This window comes from Cucumis sativus, chromosome 7, assembly GCF_000004075.3.
Source record: "Cucumis sativus cultivar 9930 chromosome 7, Cucumber_9930_V3, whole genome shotgun sequence".
Lineage (NCBI taxonomy): Eukaryota > Viridiplantae > Streptophyta > Magnoliopsida > Cucurbitales > Cucurbitaceae > Cucumis > Cucumis sativus.
The window spans coordinates 3,712,864-3,729,583 of record NC_026661.2 but is presented as its reverse complement, the minus strand read 5'-3'; the positions used below and the strand labels follow the sequence as shown (position 1 = coordinate 3,729,583).

At 36.0% G+C, this 16,720-nt stretch overlaps 1 protein-coding gene across 1 annotated transcript; it reads left to right on the top strand.

The window, feature by feature from the left end:
• The first annotated feature begins 597 nt into the window (after positions 1-597).
• On the top strand, positions 598-15,157 carry LOC101220890 (mediator of RNA polymerase II transcription subunit 15a). The gene is made up of 11 exons (XM_031888631.1): positions 598-1,110; positions 1,574-1,685; positions 1,973-2,093; positions 2,348-3,700; positions 4,852-4,922; positions 8,932-9,006; positions 9,246-10,661; positions 10,760-11,101; positions 13,198-13,398; positions 13,486-13,574; positions 14,466-15,157. Exons 1-11 carry the CDS (start codon positions 1,001-1,003, stop codon positions 14,671-14,673), a joined length of 4,098 nt encoding a protein of 1,365 aa, XP_031744491.1. The 5' UTR covers positions 598-1,000; the 3' UTR covers positions 14,674-15,157.
• The last annotated feature ends 1,563 nt before the right edge of the window (positions 15,158-16,720 follow it).

Below are 16,720 nucleotides of genomic sequence, written 5' to 3'. Positions count from 1 at the left end.
ATTATCAGTGACAAACGTTAAATTATGTTATATTTTATTTGAACGTGACTATTTTAATTTTATCTAGAATATTCGAAGATATATTATTTATGTTTTTTAAAAATGATAGCTGCAAATTTAGTAATTAAATTCAAAATAATTAAATATATAGTAACATTTTAAAAAAATTGCAAATATAGCAAAATTTGTTAAATTCTATAAATGATAGAGGAAAAATTGATCTATCACTGATAGATCATACGAATCTACGAGTGATAGAGTCTATGAGGATAATTTTGCTATATTTGTAATTTTTTTTAGTTGTTGTTATATTTTTAATTATTATTTCTCAAATGATCATCCATTATAATTACCTTTTAAAATTGAAGGTTAAGCGGGCCCGAACACACAAATATAAAAATTATTATTATTTTTTTTAAAATGGTTTATATATAAAAATTTAATTCTCACAGTTACTTCTCTTTCATTTTGGTCAAATAAGTGTTCACGATATAGCCGAAGAAATTTGTGTTCCAAATTTGGAAATTAAAAGGGCATTTTGGTAAAATTGGCTCGTGTAAGTGTTTTGGGCAGAGAACGAAGCAAAGAAATAACATAAATAACTTTGTTTATCAATGGCTGGCTGACGCTGCTCACGAAGAAGACTAGAACGAACAGGTTTCTTTCTTGGTTTGCCTTCCACGCATGGAGATGCTTCTTGATCCACACAACACCCACACCCTCCCCTCTTCCACGGCTTGCTAAATCGCGCTCCCTGGCTAACAAGTTTTCGATGATTTATCTTCTTTAGGTTTCCGCTATTTCCAGATAATTTGACTCATCATTTTCTGTAATCAGCTCCAAAACAATTGCAGAATCCATTCATTGACCCCACCCAATTTCTGCCCGATTACTATCTCCACCGCCAATTTCTGACCTTCATTGATCCCACCCACCCCACTCCTTGTTATTGGGGTTTTGGACACACCCTTTTCCATTTTGGTTGTTTGGGAACTTTTGAATGGATAACAACAATTGGAGACCTACTCAAGCTGTAGAACCTGGAATGGAGACCGTGGATTGGAGGTCTCAATTGCAACCAGATTCTCGACAACGAATTGTCAACAAAATGTATGATTTCTTACATCCTGCTCTACTATTATATCTTATTTAACATATGCCTTTGAGCTTATGTAGCTCTTTGTTTCATAGTTCGTTGGTTAGATTACTCGGGAATGATTTCTTGAATTCTGTTTCTAAAACGTAATTTCTTGAAATTACACGTTATTGACTTTCCCATTCTTGGATTGAAGATATAGTAGGTTGGGTTTTGTGGGGAGGTTCTTTTTTGATTCTTCAAGTATTATCCTCTTCTTTAAAAAGAAGAAATGTAAGCTATTTGTAGAGGTGGGGATCTTGCTGAATTTGACTGGGCCATTTTAGAGTACGCTCCTCTAAAGTATCTAATATTTTGAATCATGGACATAGATTGCTATTGTAGTTTTCCTTTCAAGAACAACTTCTCATGCTTTTGCATTTAATATTAGTTAGCCACTATGCTTTTATATTTTTATCTTTTTTTTTTTTTGGTTAGAATGGAGACATTGAAGAGGCACCTTCCTGTTTCTGGTCAAGAGGGATTGAGTGAACTACGAAAAATTGCTGTAAGGTTTGAGGAAAAGATTTTTACTGCCGCTACCAGTCAGGTATTCTTGCTCGCTTTGTTGTTGTTTAAATCAAGGATTGTCATTTATGTTTATCCCATATTCTATTAACAATAAGATACCGGTTTGATTTGCTACCTAAGTTTTAGTTGTGTAACGAACATACTCCTTTTTTTTCTTTGGGGCTTGACTTTCTGTTTTTTGTGTGCCCATGTATATTCTTTCATTTCTCTCATTGAAATCCTGTTTTATCGTGTTATGTCTTCTTCCACCAAACAGAACTTTGTTTTAGCAATCTCACCAATTTTATTTTTAATCTCTGATTTCAGTCAGATTACCTAAGGAAAATATCTCTGAAGATGCTTACCATGGAAACGAAAACTCAGCCCCCTATGGGGAATCCATTACCATCCAATCCTATGGTGCCTGGCAATAAGCCTTTGGATGCATGTAAGTTATCAACAAACAATTTGCCACTATTTTGTACATGATGAAAATTTCACCAATAATTTTTGAGTTAATTTGTGAATGAATTGCTTGTTGTAGAGTTTTATTTTATTTTTTAAAAATTAATTAATGAATGAATGAATTAATTAACTAATTTTTTATTTTTATTTTCAAGATTTTCTGTTCTTGGATACCGTAACCATTTCTCACTTTGTATTGCATTTTATTTAACTTGATTTTGTGTATGTTGTAAACAGCATCACAAAGCATGCAGCCTCCAGTTATAAACCAAGGGCCATCAATTTCTGTTCCTCAGTCATCCAATCAGCCTCAGCCGCGCCAGCAAATACTCCAACAGAACATCCCAAACAATATTGTTCCCCAGAGTTCATCCAGCTTATCTTCTGCAGTACCTCCTGTTGCTGGATTAGCTTCATCTTCAATGTCAAACATGGTTGGTCAGAATCCAAACATTCAAAACGTGTCTGGAGTTCCACAGAATTCTGGTGGAAATGCTATGGGTCAAGGGGTTCCTTCCAATGTATTTTCCAACTCTCAGAGACCACTACAAGGAAGACAAGTAGTTTCCCAGCAACAACAGCAGCAGCCGCAAACCCAGCAGCAGCAGTATCTTTATCAGCAACAGCAACAACAGATGCACCAGATTATGAAGCATAAGTTTCAGCAGGGAAGCATGTCACACCCACTTATGCAACCTCCTCACATCCCACAACAACAACAAAATGTAATGCAATCAAATCAAATGCAATCGTCTCAGCAATCTGTCATGCAACCTTCTATGCTGCAATCTTCGCTTTCTAACCTTCAGCAAAACCAGCAATCTCCCATTCAACAGTCCACTCAATCCATGCTTCAGCAGCCTCAACAACCAATTCTTAGGCAGCAACCACAGTCTCAACAACATGCTGTCATACATCAGCAGCCTACAATGTCACAGCAGACGAACTTGCCCTCACAGCAGCAACAACAGCTAATCAATCAACAAACAAATTCTTCAAACATGCAGCAGAGTCCATTAATTGGGCAGCAGACCAGTGTTGGGGACATGCAGCAACAGCTGCCACAACAATCAAGGTCGCATGGGCAGCAGAGTAATCTGTCGAACATGCAGTCTCCGCCATCGCAGCAGCACATGGCTCAGCAAAACAACCTATCAAGTTTGCAGCAGCAGCAGTTAGGACCTCAAAGTAATGTTTCTGGACTTCAACAAATGCATGGAACTCAGTCAGGTAACTCAAACATGCAATCAAATCAGCACTCCATGCATTTGCTGCAACAGAACAAGGTTCAAATGCAGCAGCAACCTCCACAAAATACATCAAATTTATTGTCAACCCAAGGTCAGCAAGGTCAACTTCAGTCATCCCAACAGATGATGTCACAGATTTCGTTGCAATCGACGCAAGTCCAACAACAGGTTCCTCTACAGCAGCCGCAGCAGCAGCAGGCAAATGCCATGTCGCATGAGCTCCAACAAAGGATTCCAGTTGGAGGTCAAGCACCTGGCTCCTTGCTTCAATCACAAAATGTAATGGATCAGCAAAAGCAGCTGTATCATTCACAAAGAGCTCTTCCAGAGACATCATCGAGTATGTTTTCTTGCTTTGTTATAATTTGGGAGCCTTATCATTAACCATTGAATTATCAAACCAGTAAGATATTTTGAATGATAACTTAATCTAGCAGTCTTGTTGAAAAATTGAGGTGTTTGAAATGAGAAATGGGAAAAACATAGAGGGAAAGAACAATAGCATATGCCCGATTTTGGGATTTGGAGCTATAGAGTTTCTTGAGAATCGAATGAAAACAATGAGTTTTCTCACAATTTGTTATTTTAATGATCCTTGATTATGTTCTTGAAGCCTCACCTTTTATAACTTTGTATTAATAAAATTCTCTTCTAAAGAAAATTTTGTCTTGGGATTAATGCATGGTTCAATTTTCTTAAACTTCATGGCGAAGTTATTCATGTGGTATTTGAAGTCATTGTGTAATTTGTTTCTTTCTTAAGTTTGTAGAGCTTCTATCTTAATGAATTGTATTTGTGTACTTCGGGTTTTTATGCAAATTTTTTGCTAATTATGGAGCCTTATCCAGCTATTAGTCTTCAATGTAACTAGGAAGGCATAAGGTTAAGTTGAATAATCCAAATGTATTCACTAAGCTCGTTTTTTTTAAAAAAAGAGTAAAAGATTAACCCTCAGCAGTAAACCTACAGTACTAAAAACATCCCGACGAAGAAAGAGCCCCCAGCTCAAATTCTTTTTCCATAGAAGCAAAGATTGAAAAGCTTAGCTTCTTTTGCAAAAGTAATCATAAGAAAAACTTAGCTTCTGTTTCCATGTCCTTTTGTTTTTGTGGCTTTCTTTTAAGAAGAGCTGGTTTCGGGGTTTCTCTTTATATTGAGAAAATCAAATTAGACTCTCTTTTCATCAGCCTTGAGTTGAGGATTCTGACCTAGCTCGATGACCCCTCTGTGAAGCTCTAGTCCTTTCTGCTTACAGTGCTGATTGGTAGTGATGGTTTTGGTGGTGGTGTATTATTCATCCCCCCTGTTTTCTGTTTAACATTTAAACTTTCTACTTTGGCCCCGATTCTCATTTTTCTTTTACTGTTCTCAATGAAGGCTGAATTTATTATTAGGGATGGTGTTATTCATCTCTATTTCTGTGCTGCAGTATAGTTATATTCTTCTGGCACACATTTTCCTGATCTATTGACATTTGTTTCATTTATGTAGCATCGTTAGATTCCACAGCTCAGACAGGACAAGCCAATGGTGGTGATTGGCAAGAGGAGATTTATCAAAAGGTACTAAGCTAACACTTGACTCTTTTCAGGTTCAAAAGAAAGTTCACTCAATTTTTGTTAGAGGAGGTACAAATTGTAAATGCTGGCTTTACTATTCTTTGTTGTGGCATAATTTTACTACCAAGCAGGCTTTTTAACTTGATCTTTTTTTGTAATATAAAAGATTCCTAATTTCCTAATTTGCAAAAACGACAATCAAGAAGACTAGGGGTTAATTTTGAGCATAAGCTTTGGGAAAAATCTTCTATAACTAAAACTCCAGCGATTTGAGTCTTGGTTCTATTCTAGAGGTGGTTACATCGACAAAGACCAAGGTCTTTAGGTTGTGTATGGAATTGACCTGGGAAAAGATGGATTTGATAAACAGATCTTCTCGTATTTTAAGAGCTTCCTTATAAAAGTGGAATTCATCCTTTCCCTTTATTTTCTCTCTTTAATTGTCCCTGGATCATCTTAATTGGGTTCAAGATGTTAAAGGATGCTATCATTCTTTGTATTACTAAGGTAGGAGTTGCGACAGTGGGAAAATGTTTGATTGGCTAGCTTATTTTAGGTCCGGTTGTGGAGACAATGAATTGGGCCATAAGTGGTGATCGGTTTATTGGATCACTTGGACAATGGCATAACTAGATAAGCATGTTCAAGATGTATACTCTGGTATTCAAAGAGGTTGTGGCTCTTTTTCAATTAGATGTGATTAAAATGTGAGTTTATGACTACTGCAGATATTGATACTATATATGCCTCCGTCAGTTGAAGTTGGTTTTTCCTGCAAAAACAGAATCTCAGACTTTTCACACACATGCCAATCACTTTTCAAATGCGTTATGGAAAGATCATTTTTGCTCTATGAAAAGAGTCGAATGCTCAAATTACATTAAAACATATAGTAAAGACAATAAACTTAACCAAATCAAATTTTGGACAATCTGAACTCAAGACCAAAAACTAAACAGAGAAAGTGAAGATTTTAGTGGGGCCTCGATTGAAAGTTGTTCCTCATCTTATTTGGGTTGATGGAGTCAGAGCGGTTTTATCAATAATTTTGTTTGAAAGGAGTCAACAAAAATTTCAGAACAAGGCCCTTCCTTGGATGGACCGTTGTGAGATTGCACAAGTCAAAGCTTCCTCTTGCTGTTCTCTATCAAAATTATTTATAGACTTCTCAATTCAAGATATGAACTTAAATTCGGATTTTTTTTTCTTTCTTTTTTGGAATCAGAAACTGAAATTTTCATTAATACAATGAAAAGAGGGTAATGCTCAAAATAAGAAGAAACCAAGTTACAATGAAAACTCCATAATATAACATAGGGATAGAAGAGTGAGTAGGTGCACCATGACATCTTAACTAGGTTGACCCATTGATAGCATCTCATCATATCCAAATACAAGAATTCCAATAAGTCTTAGTACAAAAGTACATACAGGATATGAATGCATTCCAATTAAGACATGTATTCTAAATTGAGTAATCCGAAAATAAGTTGTGGATTGAGCACACCAAGAAGAAGCTAAGTGATGAGCGGGCCAACATGATCTAACCAATCAGAGAGTTTATCATCAAATACTCTTTGGTTGCATTCGAACCAAATTTTTGAGATCAAGGTTTTAACAACTTTGGACCAAAGAAGGGCTTTGGAGGATAATAATGATCCAACCAACAAATTGGGAGCGTTTTCCCTAATTGAAAACGAGGTAAAAATAAAGGTCATCTTTTCTGGTTTGAGAGGGTGTGTGCTTTGTTGTGGGAACTTTGGGGGGATAGGTGTGGAGATGAATTTTGACTATCTGCGAATAAGAACAAAATAAGCCCAAGGATTTTCTTCAAAAGCACAAGTATAAACTTTTGAAAAAATAGTTTACTTGGTAACGATCAAGGTCGAAGTGAGGTATTCTCAAGTCAAATAATCCTATTAGGGGGTGTTTGGTTAGCGATAAGAAATTGAGTTGGGGGAGTTGACACGAATAACGAAGTGAGAAATGTGAGTTGATCGAATAGCGAGGTAAAAAACCTCTTTAATTATTGGTGAACCAAAAAGTGGGTTGGTTTTTTTTACCCACCCAACCCAACTCTCCCAAATTACTCAAGTTGCCAAACACCCCCTTAATGAGTTCTTTTTGATTCAAACATATTTAGGACTATCATTCATGCAATAGAAGATTGTGACAAGCAACTGGCTGTTAATTTGTAATTTTAAGATTTGAGAAAGGGCAAAATTGTCCAAAAATGACTATCCACTTCCACTTTTTAAGATAGTTAGATAAGATACCAATTCAATCTATTTTCATAGGGTGGCCAGTGGCAGAATGAACAAAAATGTTATTGATAGTTTGATACCCTTGTTAGTATTGATGGGAGAATATAGAGGTTTTTCTTATCTCTTTATAGCTCGACTATTTGTTCCAAACCTTTCCTTGAAGGGCTTGATTGGTCCCCATCTTGACTGAAGACAGGGTAGTTTTGGATTCCCTTTCTCTCTCGAGGATATTAGGGTTTTGTTTTTCAAGATGATTGGGGTTTGTATTAAATACGATCTCTCGAAAGTGTTTTTTTAGCTCTATTAGAAAGGAAGGGTTGAAAAGGATCAAGGATTTTAAACCCATTCATTTGATTACTAATGTTATAAAGTTTTGGTCAATGGCTTGGCAAATATACTTAAGAAAGTCCATCCTCGAACCATCTTTGACACACAAGGGGCCTCCCATTGTTGGGTGGCAAATTGTAGACCAGTCTTTTATTGCTAAATGAGGCAACGGAAGAAAATCGTGAAGGGATGATTTTAAAAATCGAATTCGAAAAGGCTTATGATCATGTGGGCTGAGATAAAGAAAGAAAAAGAAAGGGTTTTGAGTACTGTTGGAGAGCGTGGTTTCGGAGTTACATTAAGATGGTTAAGTTCTAATCCGTGGGAAAACTTGGGGCAGGAATATCGAATATAAGCCACTCGTGTTTGAGACTAGATTTTTGTTTCTTTAATGATAGCAATATACATTTCTATCTTTAGTGTTCTTAATGTTCTCGAGTACTCTTGTTAGGTGGCCTAACATGGTTACTCTTTAACTTTCCTAATTTTTTTAAAGGAAATCGGCCTCTTTATTGATATTAATAAAACTCAAAGTACAAAAGATTTATACAAAGAGTGAAACAAAAAGAGACCATAGGATCAGCAGGCGCACCAGGACATCTCAATTAGGTTGACACCCCTTCAGCGCCTTCATCATATCCAACAAAAAATACAGCCCAAGATACATGATAAAAACTTACAAGAATACACCAAGCAGGGGCTGTAAAGCAAATAAACTAAGCAACAAGAAAAAAACATCCCAAATGAGGCGTGAAAGGCCTGAAGAAGTGAAGACAAAAGTCTTTCAGTGACAGCTGCAAAAAATGTGAGTCATGGAAGGTACTAATGGTCTGGAAAAATGAGGGTCCGCTAATTAAGACTGATCTCTTGGATGGATAATGCTTGAAAATCTGTGTAAGGTACACCAAGCTGCAGTGTTCCTATTAGCTATCTCAAAGCGGTCTAACCTATACATGTCCTTACCATGAAAGATTCTTTGGTTTTGTTCAAACCAAATTTCTGACAACACAACCTTTGATAAGTTTGCCAAATTATTCTCGGTCTTTTCTTTAAAATGGGCCCCAACATAACTTACTTTCCTAATTACTTGTTTATGTATTTGAAACGTCCAAGGGTTAACAGGATTGAGTTTCTTAGGTACCTTTTGTCAAAAGCTATGATTTAGAATGGTGGCTCCTCTTTGATTAATTGTGGAAGGTTGTGTCTCATAAGGCGCTTTAGTTTTTAGGTTAATTTTTGTTTGTTTGTTTGTTTGTTTATTTGTTTATTATTATTTATTTTTTGTGTGTGTGTGGGGGGGGGGTGGGGGGGGGGGGGGATTATACTCGCTTCAGGTAATGTACTTCTTTCTATGTAGAATTTAGCATACTAAAAAATATTGTTTAACTGCTTCTTCTCCTTCTCCTTCCTCTTTTTTGTAGATTAAAGGTATGAGGGAGTTGTACTTTTATGAATTGAAAGAGATGTACCAGAAAATTCTTCCAAAAGTGCATCAGGTATGTGGATCTACATCTATATCCTAGAGCATTTGACTTTTGATATTATCTGTTGTGGTAGCTGAATCTTCATGGAGTGCGTTCATTGATCTATCACCTTTATTCATATGTTTGCATGCATTGCAAACTTTTTTTCTACTTCAGCTGTTGAATATCCTTTCTTCACTCGAATTGCAGTTTGTTTCATTCTCTCTATTAGTATGCACTGATATTGTGCAATTTGGTATTTTATTGTGCAGTATGACAGTCTTCCACAACAACCAAAGTTAGAGCAGCTAAATAAGCTGAAGACATTTAAGGGCATTTTGGAACGCCTTCTGACATTTTTACAGCTTCCAAAAAATAATATCGCAATTGAATTGAAAGATAAGATAGGCCAGTATGAGAAGCAGATTGTTAGTTTTTTAAATTCCAATAAGCCTTCAAGGACTCGAGCCCCCCCTACACTGCAGCCAGGACAGCATCCTACCATACAACCTATACAGCAGTCACAATCACAGATGACCCCTTTACAATCTCCTGAAAATCAAATCAATCCCCAACTGCATTCTGCAAATATGCAAGGATCTGTTGCTCCAGTGCAGCAGAATAATATGAGCAGTATGCAGCATAATTCTCTTCAAACTTTTTCAGGATCAGCAGCACAACAAAACATGACGATCCCAATGCAGCCTGGTTCCAGTTTGGAATCAGGACAGGGTAATTCCCTGAGCTCGTTGCAGCAGGTTGCTGCTGGGTCTTTGCAACAGAACCCTGCAAACAGTTCCCAACGGTCAAATAATGGTTCTTTGCCATCACAAAATGTGGTGAACACTCTGCAGCCAAACATGAATTCTCTTCAATCAAACCCTAATATGCTTCAACATCAACATCTGAAACAACAGGATCCACAACAGTTGCTGCAGTCACAACAACTGAAACAAATCCAGCAAAGACAGCTGAAGCAGCAGTTGCAACACCAGCAACAGCAGCAGCAGCAGCAGCAGCAGCAGCAACAGCAACAGCAACAGCAACAGCAACCACAGTTACATCAGCAACAGTCACAGCTACATCAACAAGGAAAGCAACAGTTACCCACACAAATACAGGCACACGCAATGTCACACCTTAATCAAATGGAGATCAGTGACCTGAAAATGAGACAGGGGCTTGCTGCGAAGCCAGGGATGTTTCAACATCTCCCAGCAACTCAGCGTGCGGCTTATACCCATCAGCAGATGAAACCAGGGACTTCATTTCCTATTTCTCCCCCAATCTTTCAGGCTGCATCCCCTCAAGTTGCCCAAAATTCTTCTCCACAGGTCGATCAACAAAGTCTGCTTTCATCCATTACTAAAACTGGAACTCCTTTGCAATCTGCAAGCTCTCCTTTTGTTGTACCATCTCCTTCAACCCCTATGGCTCCATCTCCAATGCCTGGTGAATCTGAAAAGCCCACATCTGGTGTCTCAGCGCATACAAATGCTGGGAATGCTGGACAACAAACTAGTGTGTCTGGGACACAAGCCCAATCTCTTGCCATTGGAACCCCTGGGATATCTGCCTCGCCATTGCTAGCTGAGTGTGGTACAGATGGCCCTTATGCCAATGTGTTACCAACTGTTTCTGGCAAATCAAGTTTTACAGAGCAGCCTCTTGAACGCTTAATTAAAGCGGTTAGCCAAAACCTTGAGTGCTTCTCTTTGTTTGTAGATTAAATTGTTAGTATTCTTCTTGATTGTTTTTTCATTTGTAACCTTATTATGGTTTTCAGGTTAAATCAATGTCACCTAAAGCTTTGAGTGCCTCTGTCAATGGCATTGGATCAGTTGTTAGTATGATTGATAGGATAGCAGGCTCGGCCCCTGGAAATGGGTCGAGAGCTGCAGTTGGGGAGGATCTGGTTGCCATGACAAAATGTCGGCTACAAGCAAGAAATTTTTCACACGATGGACCAAATGGAACAAAAAAGATGAGACGCCACACAAGTGCAATGCCCTTAAATGTCGTATCATCAGCTGGAAGTGTAAATGATGTTTTTAAACCACTAACTGGTTCTGAGACATCTGACCTTGAGTCAACTGCAACATCTAGTGCCAAAAGGCCCAGGGTTGAGGTATTAACAACTTTTACATATTGTATGTCGTATGAGGGTGAAATAAAATTTTAATCTTTTTATAAAAGAAAAGATATATATTGATTGAATGAAATATCCCTAGAGATGCAAAAGGGGTCTAACTACAGGGAACACAAAAGCTGCTTCCAGTTAGAATCAACGAAATTCAAACTATGACTTTGTAGAGGTTGTAGATGTTTCTCCCCCCCCCACCCAAAAAAAAAAAAAAAAAAAACGAAACGTTGGAAATAGCAAAAATGAGTATCTCTCCAGCATCTTTTCCTTTGCCATGGAAAATTATGTTGCTTTCTTCATCCCCACATATGATATCTTTTACAAAACAACCCTAATTAAGCAAGATGTAATATGAGCTTCAGTAGCCTTGAATCACGAATCAATAAAAAACATCCTGATCCAATGAGTGTTTCGAGATAGGGGACAGTAATCCAACCAGTAGAGAACTGTTCAGTCCATATTTTAGCTGAAACTTGGGAATGGAAAAAGGTATGGTTCTGTGATTCAATGTCTTTTTTGCAAATGTAGCACCAAGATGGATAGGGGTAGAACCAAGGGCATACCTTTTGAAGCATATCTATTACCAATTTAAGGTGACAAAAGGGCTTTCGCGGGGCAGCATTATCAGAGCCATTCTCTGGAAGGTTTGGAAAGAGAGGAATTTTAGGATTTTTAAAGGAAAAGAAAGATCCTCGGGATGTTCATGAGTCATCTATTTTCAATGCCTTTTTTGGTGTAGAAATATGCAACCCTTCGATAGTTACAATTTAAATTTCCTTGTATCCAAGTGGAGGAATCTTTTGTAATCCCATTATGGGCCCATTTTCTACTCTTTGGAGATTTCATTCATCAATGAAATAGTGCCTTTTGTAAAGGGAAAAGAAAAAAAACAAACAAACAAATGAACGAACAAACTTGTTTTGGGCAAGTGAACTTCCAAATATGCTTGTAAAGAACTTGTGATGATGTGATGAATGAGGGCCAGTTTAGATAGATAATGTTAAGAGACCCAAGTTAAAGAGCAGATAAGCTTCATCATTAGTTATCTAATTATGTTTAGAGGTGTCATACATATGCTTCCCTTGTTTTTGTGGGCTTGATTTTTTGTATGCTTGTGTATTCTTTCTTTTTTTCTCAATGAAAGTTTTCGTTCTTGTAAAAAGTATATATATATGCCTCACATTTTTTCTCCTTTTTCATTAGGATATTCTTCTGTTTTATTAAATATTTTTCAATATTCAACTGATTTTTGTAGCCATTTTGAACTTCATATACTTATTTTAGACTTTTGCTCCTTTTTATTTCTTTTCTTTAGGTAGGTGTGGTTAAGTATTAGTAATCTACATCGTTGTTGAATATCAATATACTTCCAAGGGTGTTAAAACAAAAGTATCAGCATTATTTTAGCCCCTCCTCAATTTCTTCCCTTTTTTATTTTTTATTTGATGGTCCAATGTCTTGTAGTTGGAGAAATATTAATTTCAAGATATAGTATATTTGTTTGATGTAGGAGTAATTGTGGAGGAATAAACCGTTTAAGTTACTGTTTTTAACTACTTGTTTAAGTGGCTGTCCAGGTTTTTATCTCTGTTAGTTATCAGTCAGGTTGTTATTTCTTTTAGTTACAGTTAGTTTGTTATTTCCTGCCCTACTGTTTATAAATAGGCTTCTTGCCAACTCTTATAAAATCAATAAAAGAATTGCTCATTAAATAATCTTGAAGAATTTACATCATTGTTCTTAGATAGTCATAGTGTTATTGGCTTCATGCATTGTATTTTTGCTAAAGAGATTTGGTTAGTAAAGCAACAAAGCAACAAATATGAAGTCCTAAATTTCATTTAGATTTTATTAATATTTTTGAGATAGGAGGAAGACAAAAACAAATTTAAAATGTATTTTATGGATGTATTAGGATGTCTGGCTCGTTTGAGATTAAGGGCTTCTTGGAATTTGCTCATCAATCTTTACGTCAGAATATCAACACAATATTATCTGTTTTGAACCGTATTGGCTCACTTTAGTTTTATCAATGATTTGCTTTACGATTTTAGTTATACTTAAATCTTTACCTATTGCAGGCCAATCATGTTCTTCTGGAAGAAATAAGGGAAATAAACCAGCGTCTTATTGACACTGTGGTTGTAATCAGTGACGAAGTAGTTGATCCAAGTGCTTTAGCGGCTGCTTCTGATGGGAGTGAAGGAACAGTTGTCAAGTGTTCTTTTAGTGCTGTGGCTCTCAGTCCCAGCTTAAAATCCCAGTACACTTCTGCACAAATGGTGGGCATATTTCTTATGTATCGGGTTTGGGTTCTTCATCGTCTGCATAATTATCTATTTTCTTATATGTGCATTTTTGTTTTGCAGTCTCCAATTCAGCCTCTACGGTTACTTGTTCCTACAAATTATCCAACTTGTTCTCCAATACTCTTAGACAAGTTTTCAGTTGAAGTCAGGTTTGTACATGGGTTCTGGGTTTTGTTTGTCAGCTGTTTTTACTTTTCTTAACAAATTCAGTTCTATCCTCACAAGTGCTTTATCAATCGCAACCTATAGTTTGATCAAGTCAAATTGGATTTTGGTTAATGGAGGTTTTCAACTAAAAAGAAAAGGCACACTTTTCTATTTTTGATCAGAAGAGTATGTATTATTTCTTTTAAAAAAAGAAAAAAAGGAAAGAAAAAAGAATATTTATTAATAGAGACTGTCAATTGTGGAGGATATGATTAAGGCTATAATTACAAAAGTTACAGAAAGAAGTGGACTTATCTTCGAAGGCCCTTGTATTCTGTTCTTTCCAAAGAGGGCACCAGCAGCACAGCCCCATAGAATTTTAGCTTTACCTTCGATGCCCCAACTTCTGATAGCTTCCACCAGCCACTCCATCTTATTAGGAAGACAGATGTTGATGCCAAAAGCTTTAAAGATTTGCTCCCAACCTCTTAAGCAGAATTACAATTTAGGAAAAGGTGATTGCTACAGTCCTCATCTTTCAGGGGCACATGGATGGAAACATACAACGACTCCTAAACTTCTTTTGCATTTTTTCATGAGTATTTAGCCTATTCTGGCAAGACTTCAAAGATTTTAACCGGATACTAAACTTCTGCTTCCTTTTAATAGAAAAACCGTTAGGAGAATGCCAAGGATTTTTATCTACCTTTGATAATAGCTCTCCCAATTATCTACCCGTGTTTCTCTTTACTACTTGAGTCTGCTTCTTGCTTAAAATCCTGAAATTTTCTGTTTAATTCCATTACTATATTTTGATAATTTCGTTTAAGCTTTGTTGGTCCCTAACCACCACCCTGTTATCGTCATTATCATCATTTTATTTTTTTTTGCAGCAAGGAATATGAAGACCTTTCAATAAAGGCTAAGTCGAGATTTAGCATATCCTTGCGAAACCTTTCACAACCGATGTCGCTGGCGGACATAGCAAGAACATGGGATGTCTGTGCACGTGCTGTTGTTTCTGAGTACGCTCAGCAGAGCGGTGGTGGCAGCTTTTGTTCAAAGTATGGTGCTTGGGAGAACTGTTTGAGCGCTGCCTGATTTGAACAATCCATCTATATAACAAATTTCCGTGAACCATCCCAAATGATTTCCAGCAGGCTGACTGACCAGCCCCGCATGCTCGGGGAAGACAGGCAGTTTATTCACAAAATGTTATCACAAAGTAGGCCTCTCTTTAAGCATAAAATCTTGTTTATTAAATGCCATATCATGGGCAGTAGGCTAACTGAGTCTTGGTATTTTGCCACGATGGATTTGTTTCGCTTGTCAAAACCGATGCCTCTTTTGGCTATCTATCTATCTGTAAATCATAATATGGGGACTGTAAAAGTGAAACCCCTGATGTTTAATGAATGCATAAATATATTTGTTTGATAGGAAAATTTTTCCTTCTACATTGTGTGGGTTGAAAATTACATGTGGAATAAAATGTCTCGACTGTATCATTGCCCATTTTTTATGTAATATGTAGAACTTCAAATTCTTAATTTGACAATATTTTAAGTTTTCCTTTTTCTGGCAACTATTGCTATTGTAGACATGTTTTGAAGTATAGAATAACATATTTAGCGTAGGTTCTCTCTCTTTATTACCTATTTCAACCCAATAAAGCAACAATTTCTTCATCAATTCCATTTTCTTGCTGTTGTACTTTTTATTCACATTTTCTGCTTTACATGTTGGCATGCAAATTCCCTTCGAGTTAACACCTGGTTCTTATTTGGAAAAGGTTGAGAAGGTTATGTACCTCAATATGAGATCACATTTATTTTAAACTTAAACCATGTTAAAATAATTATGATGATATTTCTAATATAATATCTCATCATTGACTACATGCAATGAAATATTTCATGAACTTAAAAATTTCTAAATTTGCACTCCATTTTCAAGCTTTTTAAACTTGAACTTCTTAAACAAACTTTCTTTAAACTACAACTCAAACATGGTTTCTTATGCAGTAAATGTGTCCTTGGCAGTTAAGTATGTCGATGAATGAGAGTTAGTAAACTCGTGTATTGGAAGATATGTTCATGAATAATAAAGAGTTTATATATTTGTGCGAAGGGGTTAGAATAGAATGACCCAAAATTTGACTCGTCTTGGTTAATTGTCTATTTTGTAAAAATAATAATTAAAACTTTTTTATCATGACATGGCATAATCTACAAGGAAAAGTCGAGTTTATGTTTATTGAAGGTTATTTATTAGAAAAGGAAGAGAGTTGTAGATCTAGAATTGTATAAGTGGGAGTTATGAATTATCTAAAATTGTCATGAGAACCCTTGAAATGTGGTTGGTCTTTGTATTGTTTATGCAAGTGTGTGAAGAAGAGAATACAGAGACCGTTCAAATAAAAACGTGCAAACCAAGTCTCTAAAGTTTTTCTAATTACAAGTGATTTTATTTCTCTTGAACATTTTTTAAATCACATTTTTTTTTTGTTGATTATTTATTTGTGAATGTCCATCACTTCTAACAAAATTTTGTTTGAGAAAAAAAGTAAGAAGAATAAAAAACTGGTTTCTTTCCAAGTTTGTTGAGTTCCCACATAAAGTTATAGCAATTAGTTCATTTTCATGAAAGTTCTAATTAGTTCAGAAGATGCATGAAAAAAGGCATAGATCGAGATAAGAAGGATCATCTTCTAAAGTCGTGAGGTGATTAAGAATCTAAATTGGTTTTATATTATTTTTTAGTAATAGTTGATGAAATGGAGATATTTGATGAGAAAATAAATAATAAGCAAGTAAATGAATACATATCGACTCATTTGATTAAAAATTCAATTTTATTATTGTACATATGAGGATATTAGGAATTGTAAAGCTCCCAACCCGATTTAAATTCATGTATGTTGTTGAAAACTTTAATTTTTAACCTTTGTTTATGCAACTCTAAATTAGGTTTATACTAATTTGGAATACACTTTTGAATTGGTATTATTATATGACAATACAAATATTGTATAGTACGTTGATGTCAAATTTTGACCAAGCGACATACCTTATCATTATAGGACAACAACGGTAAATTTGTATTTTAGGGGAGAGAGCTCGCCTACCCCTACAAATTAGGAATATAT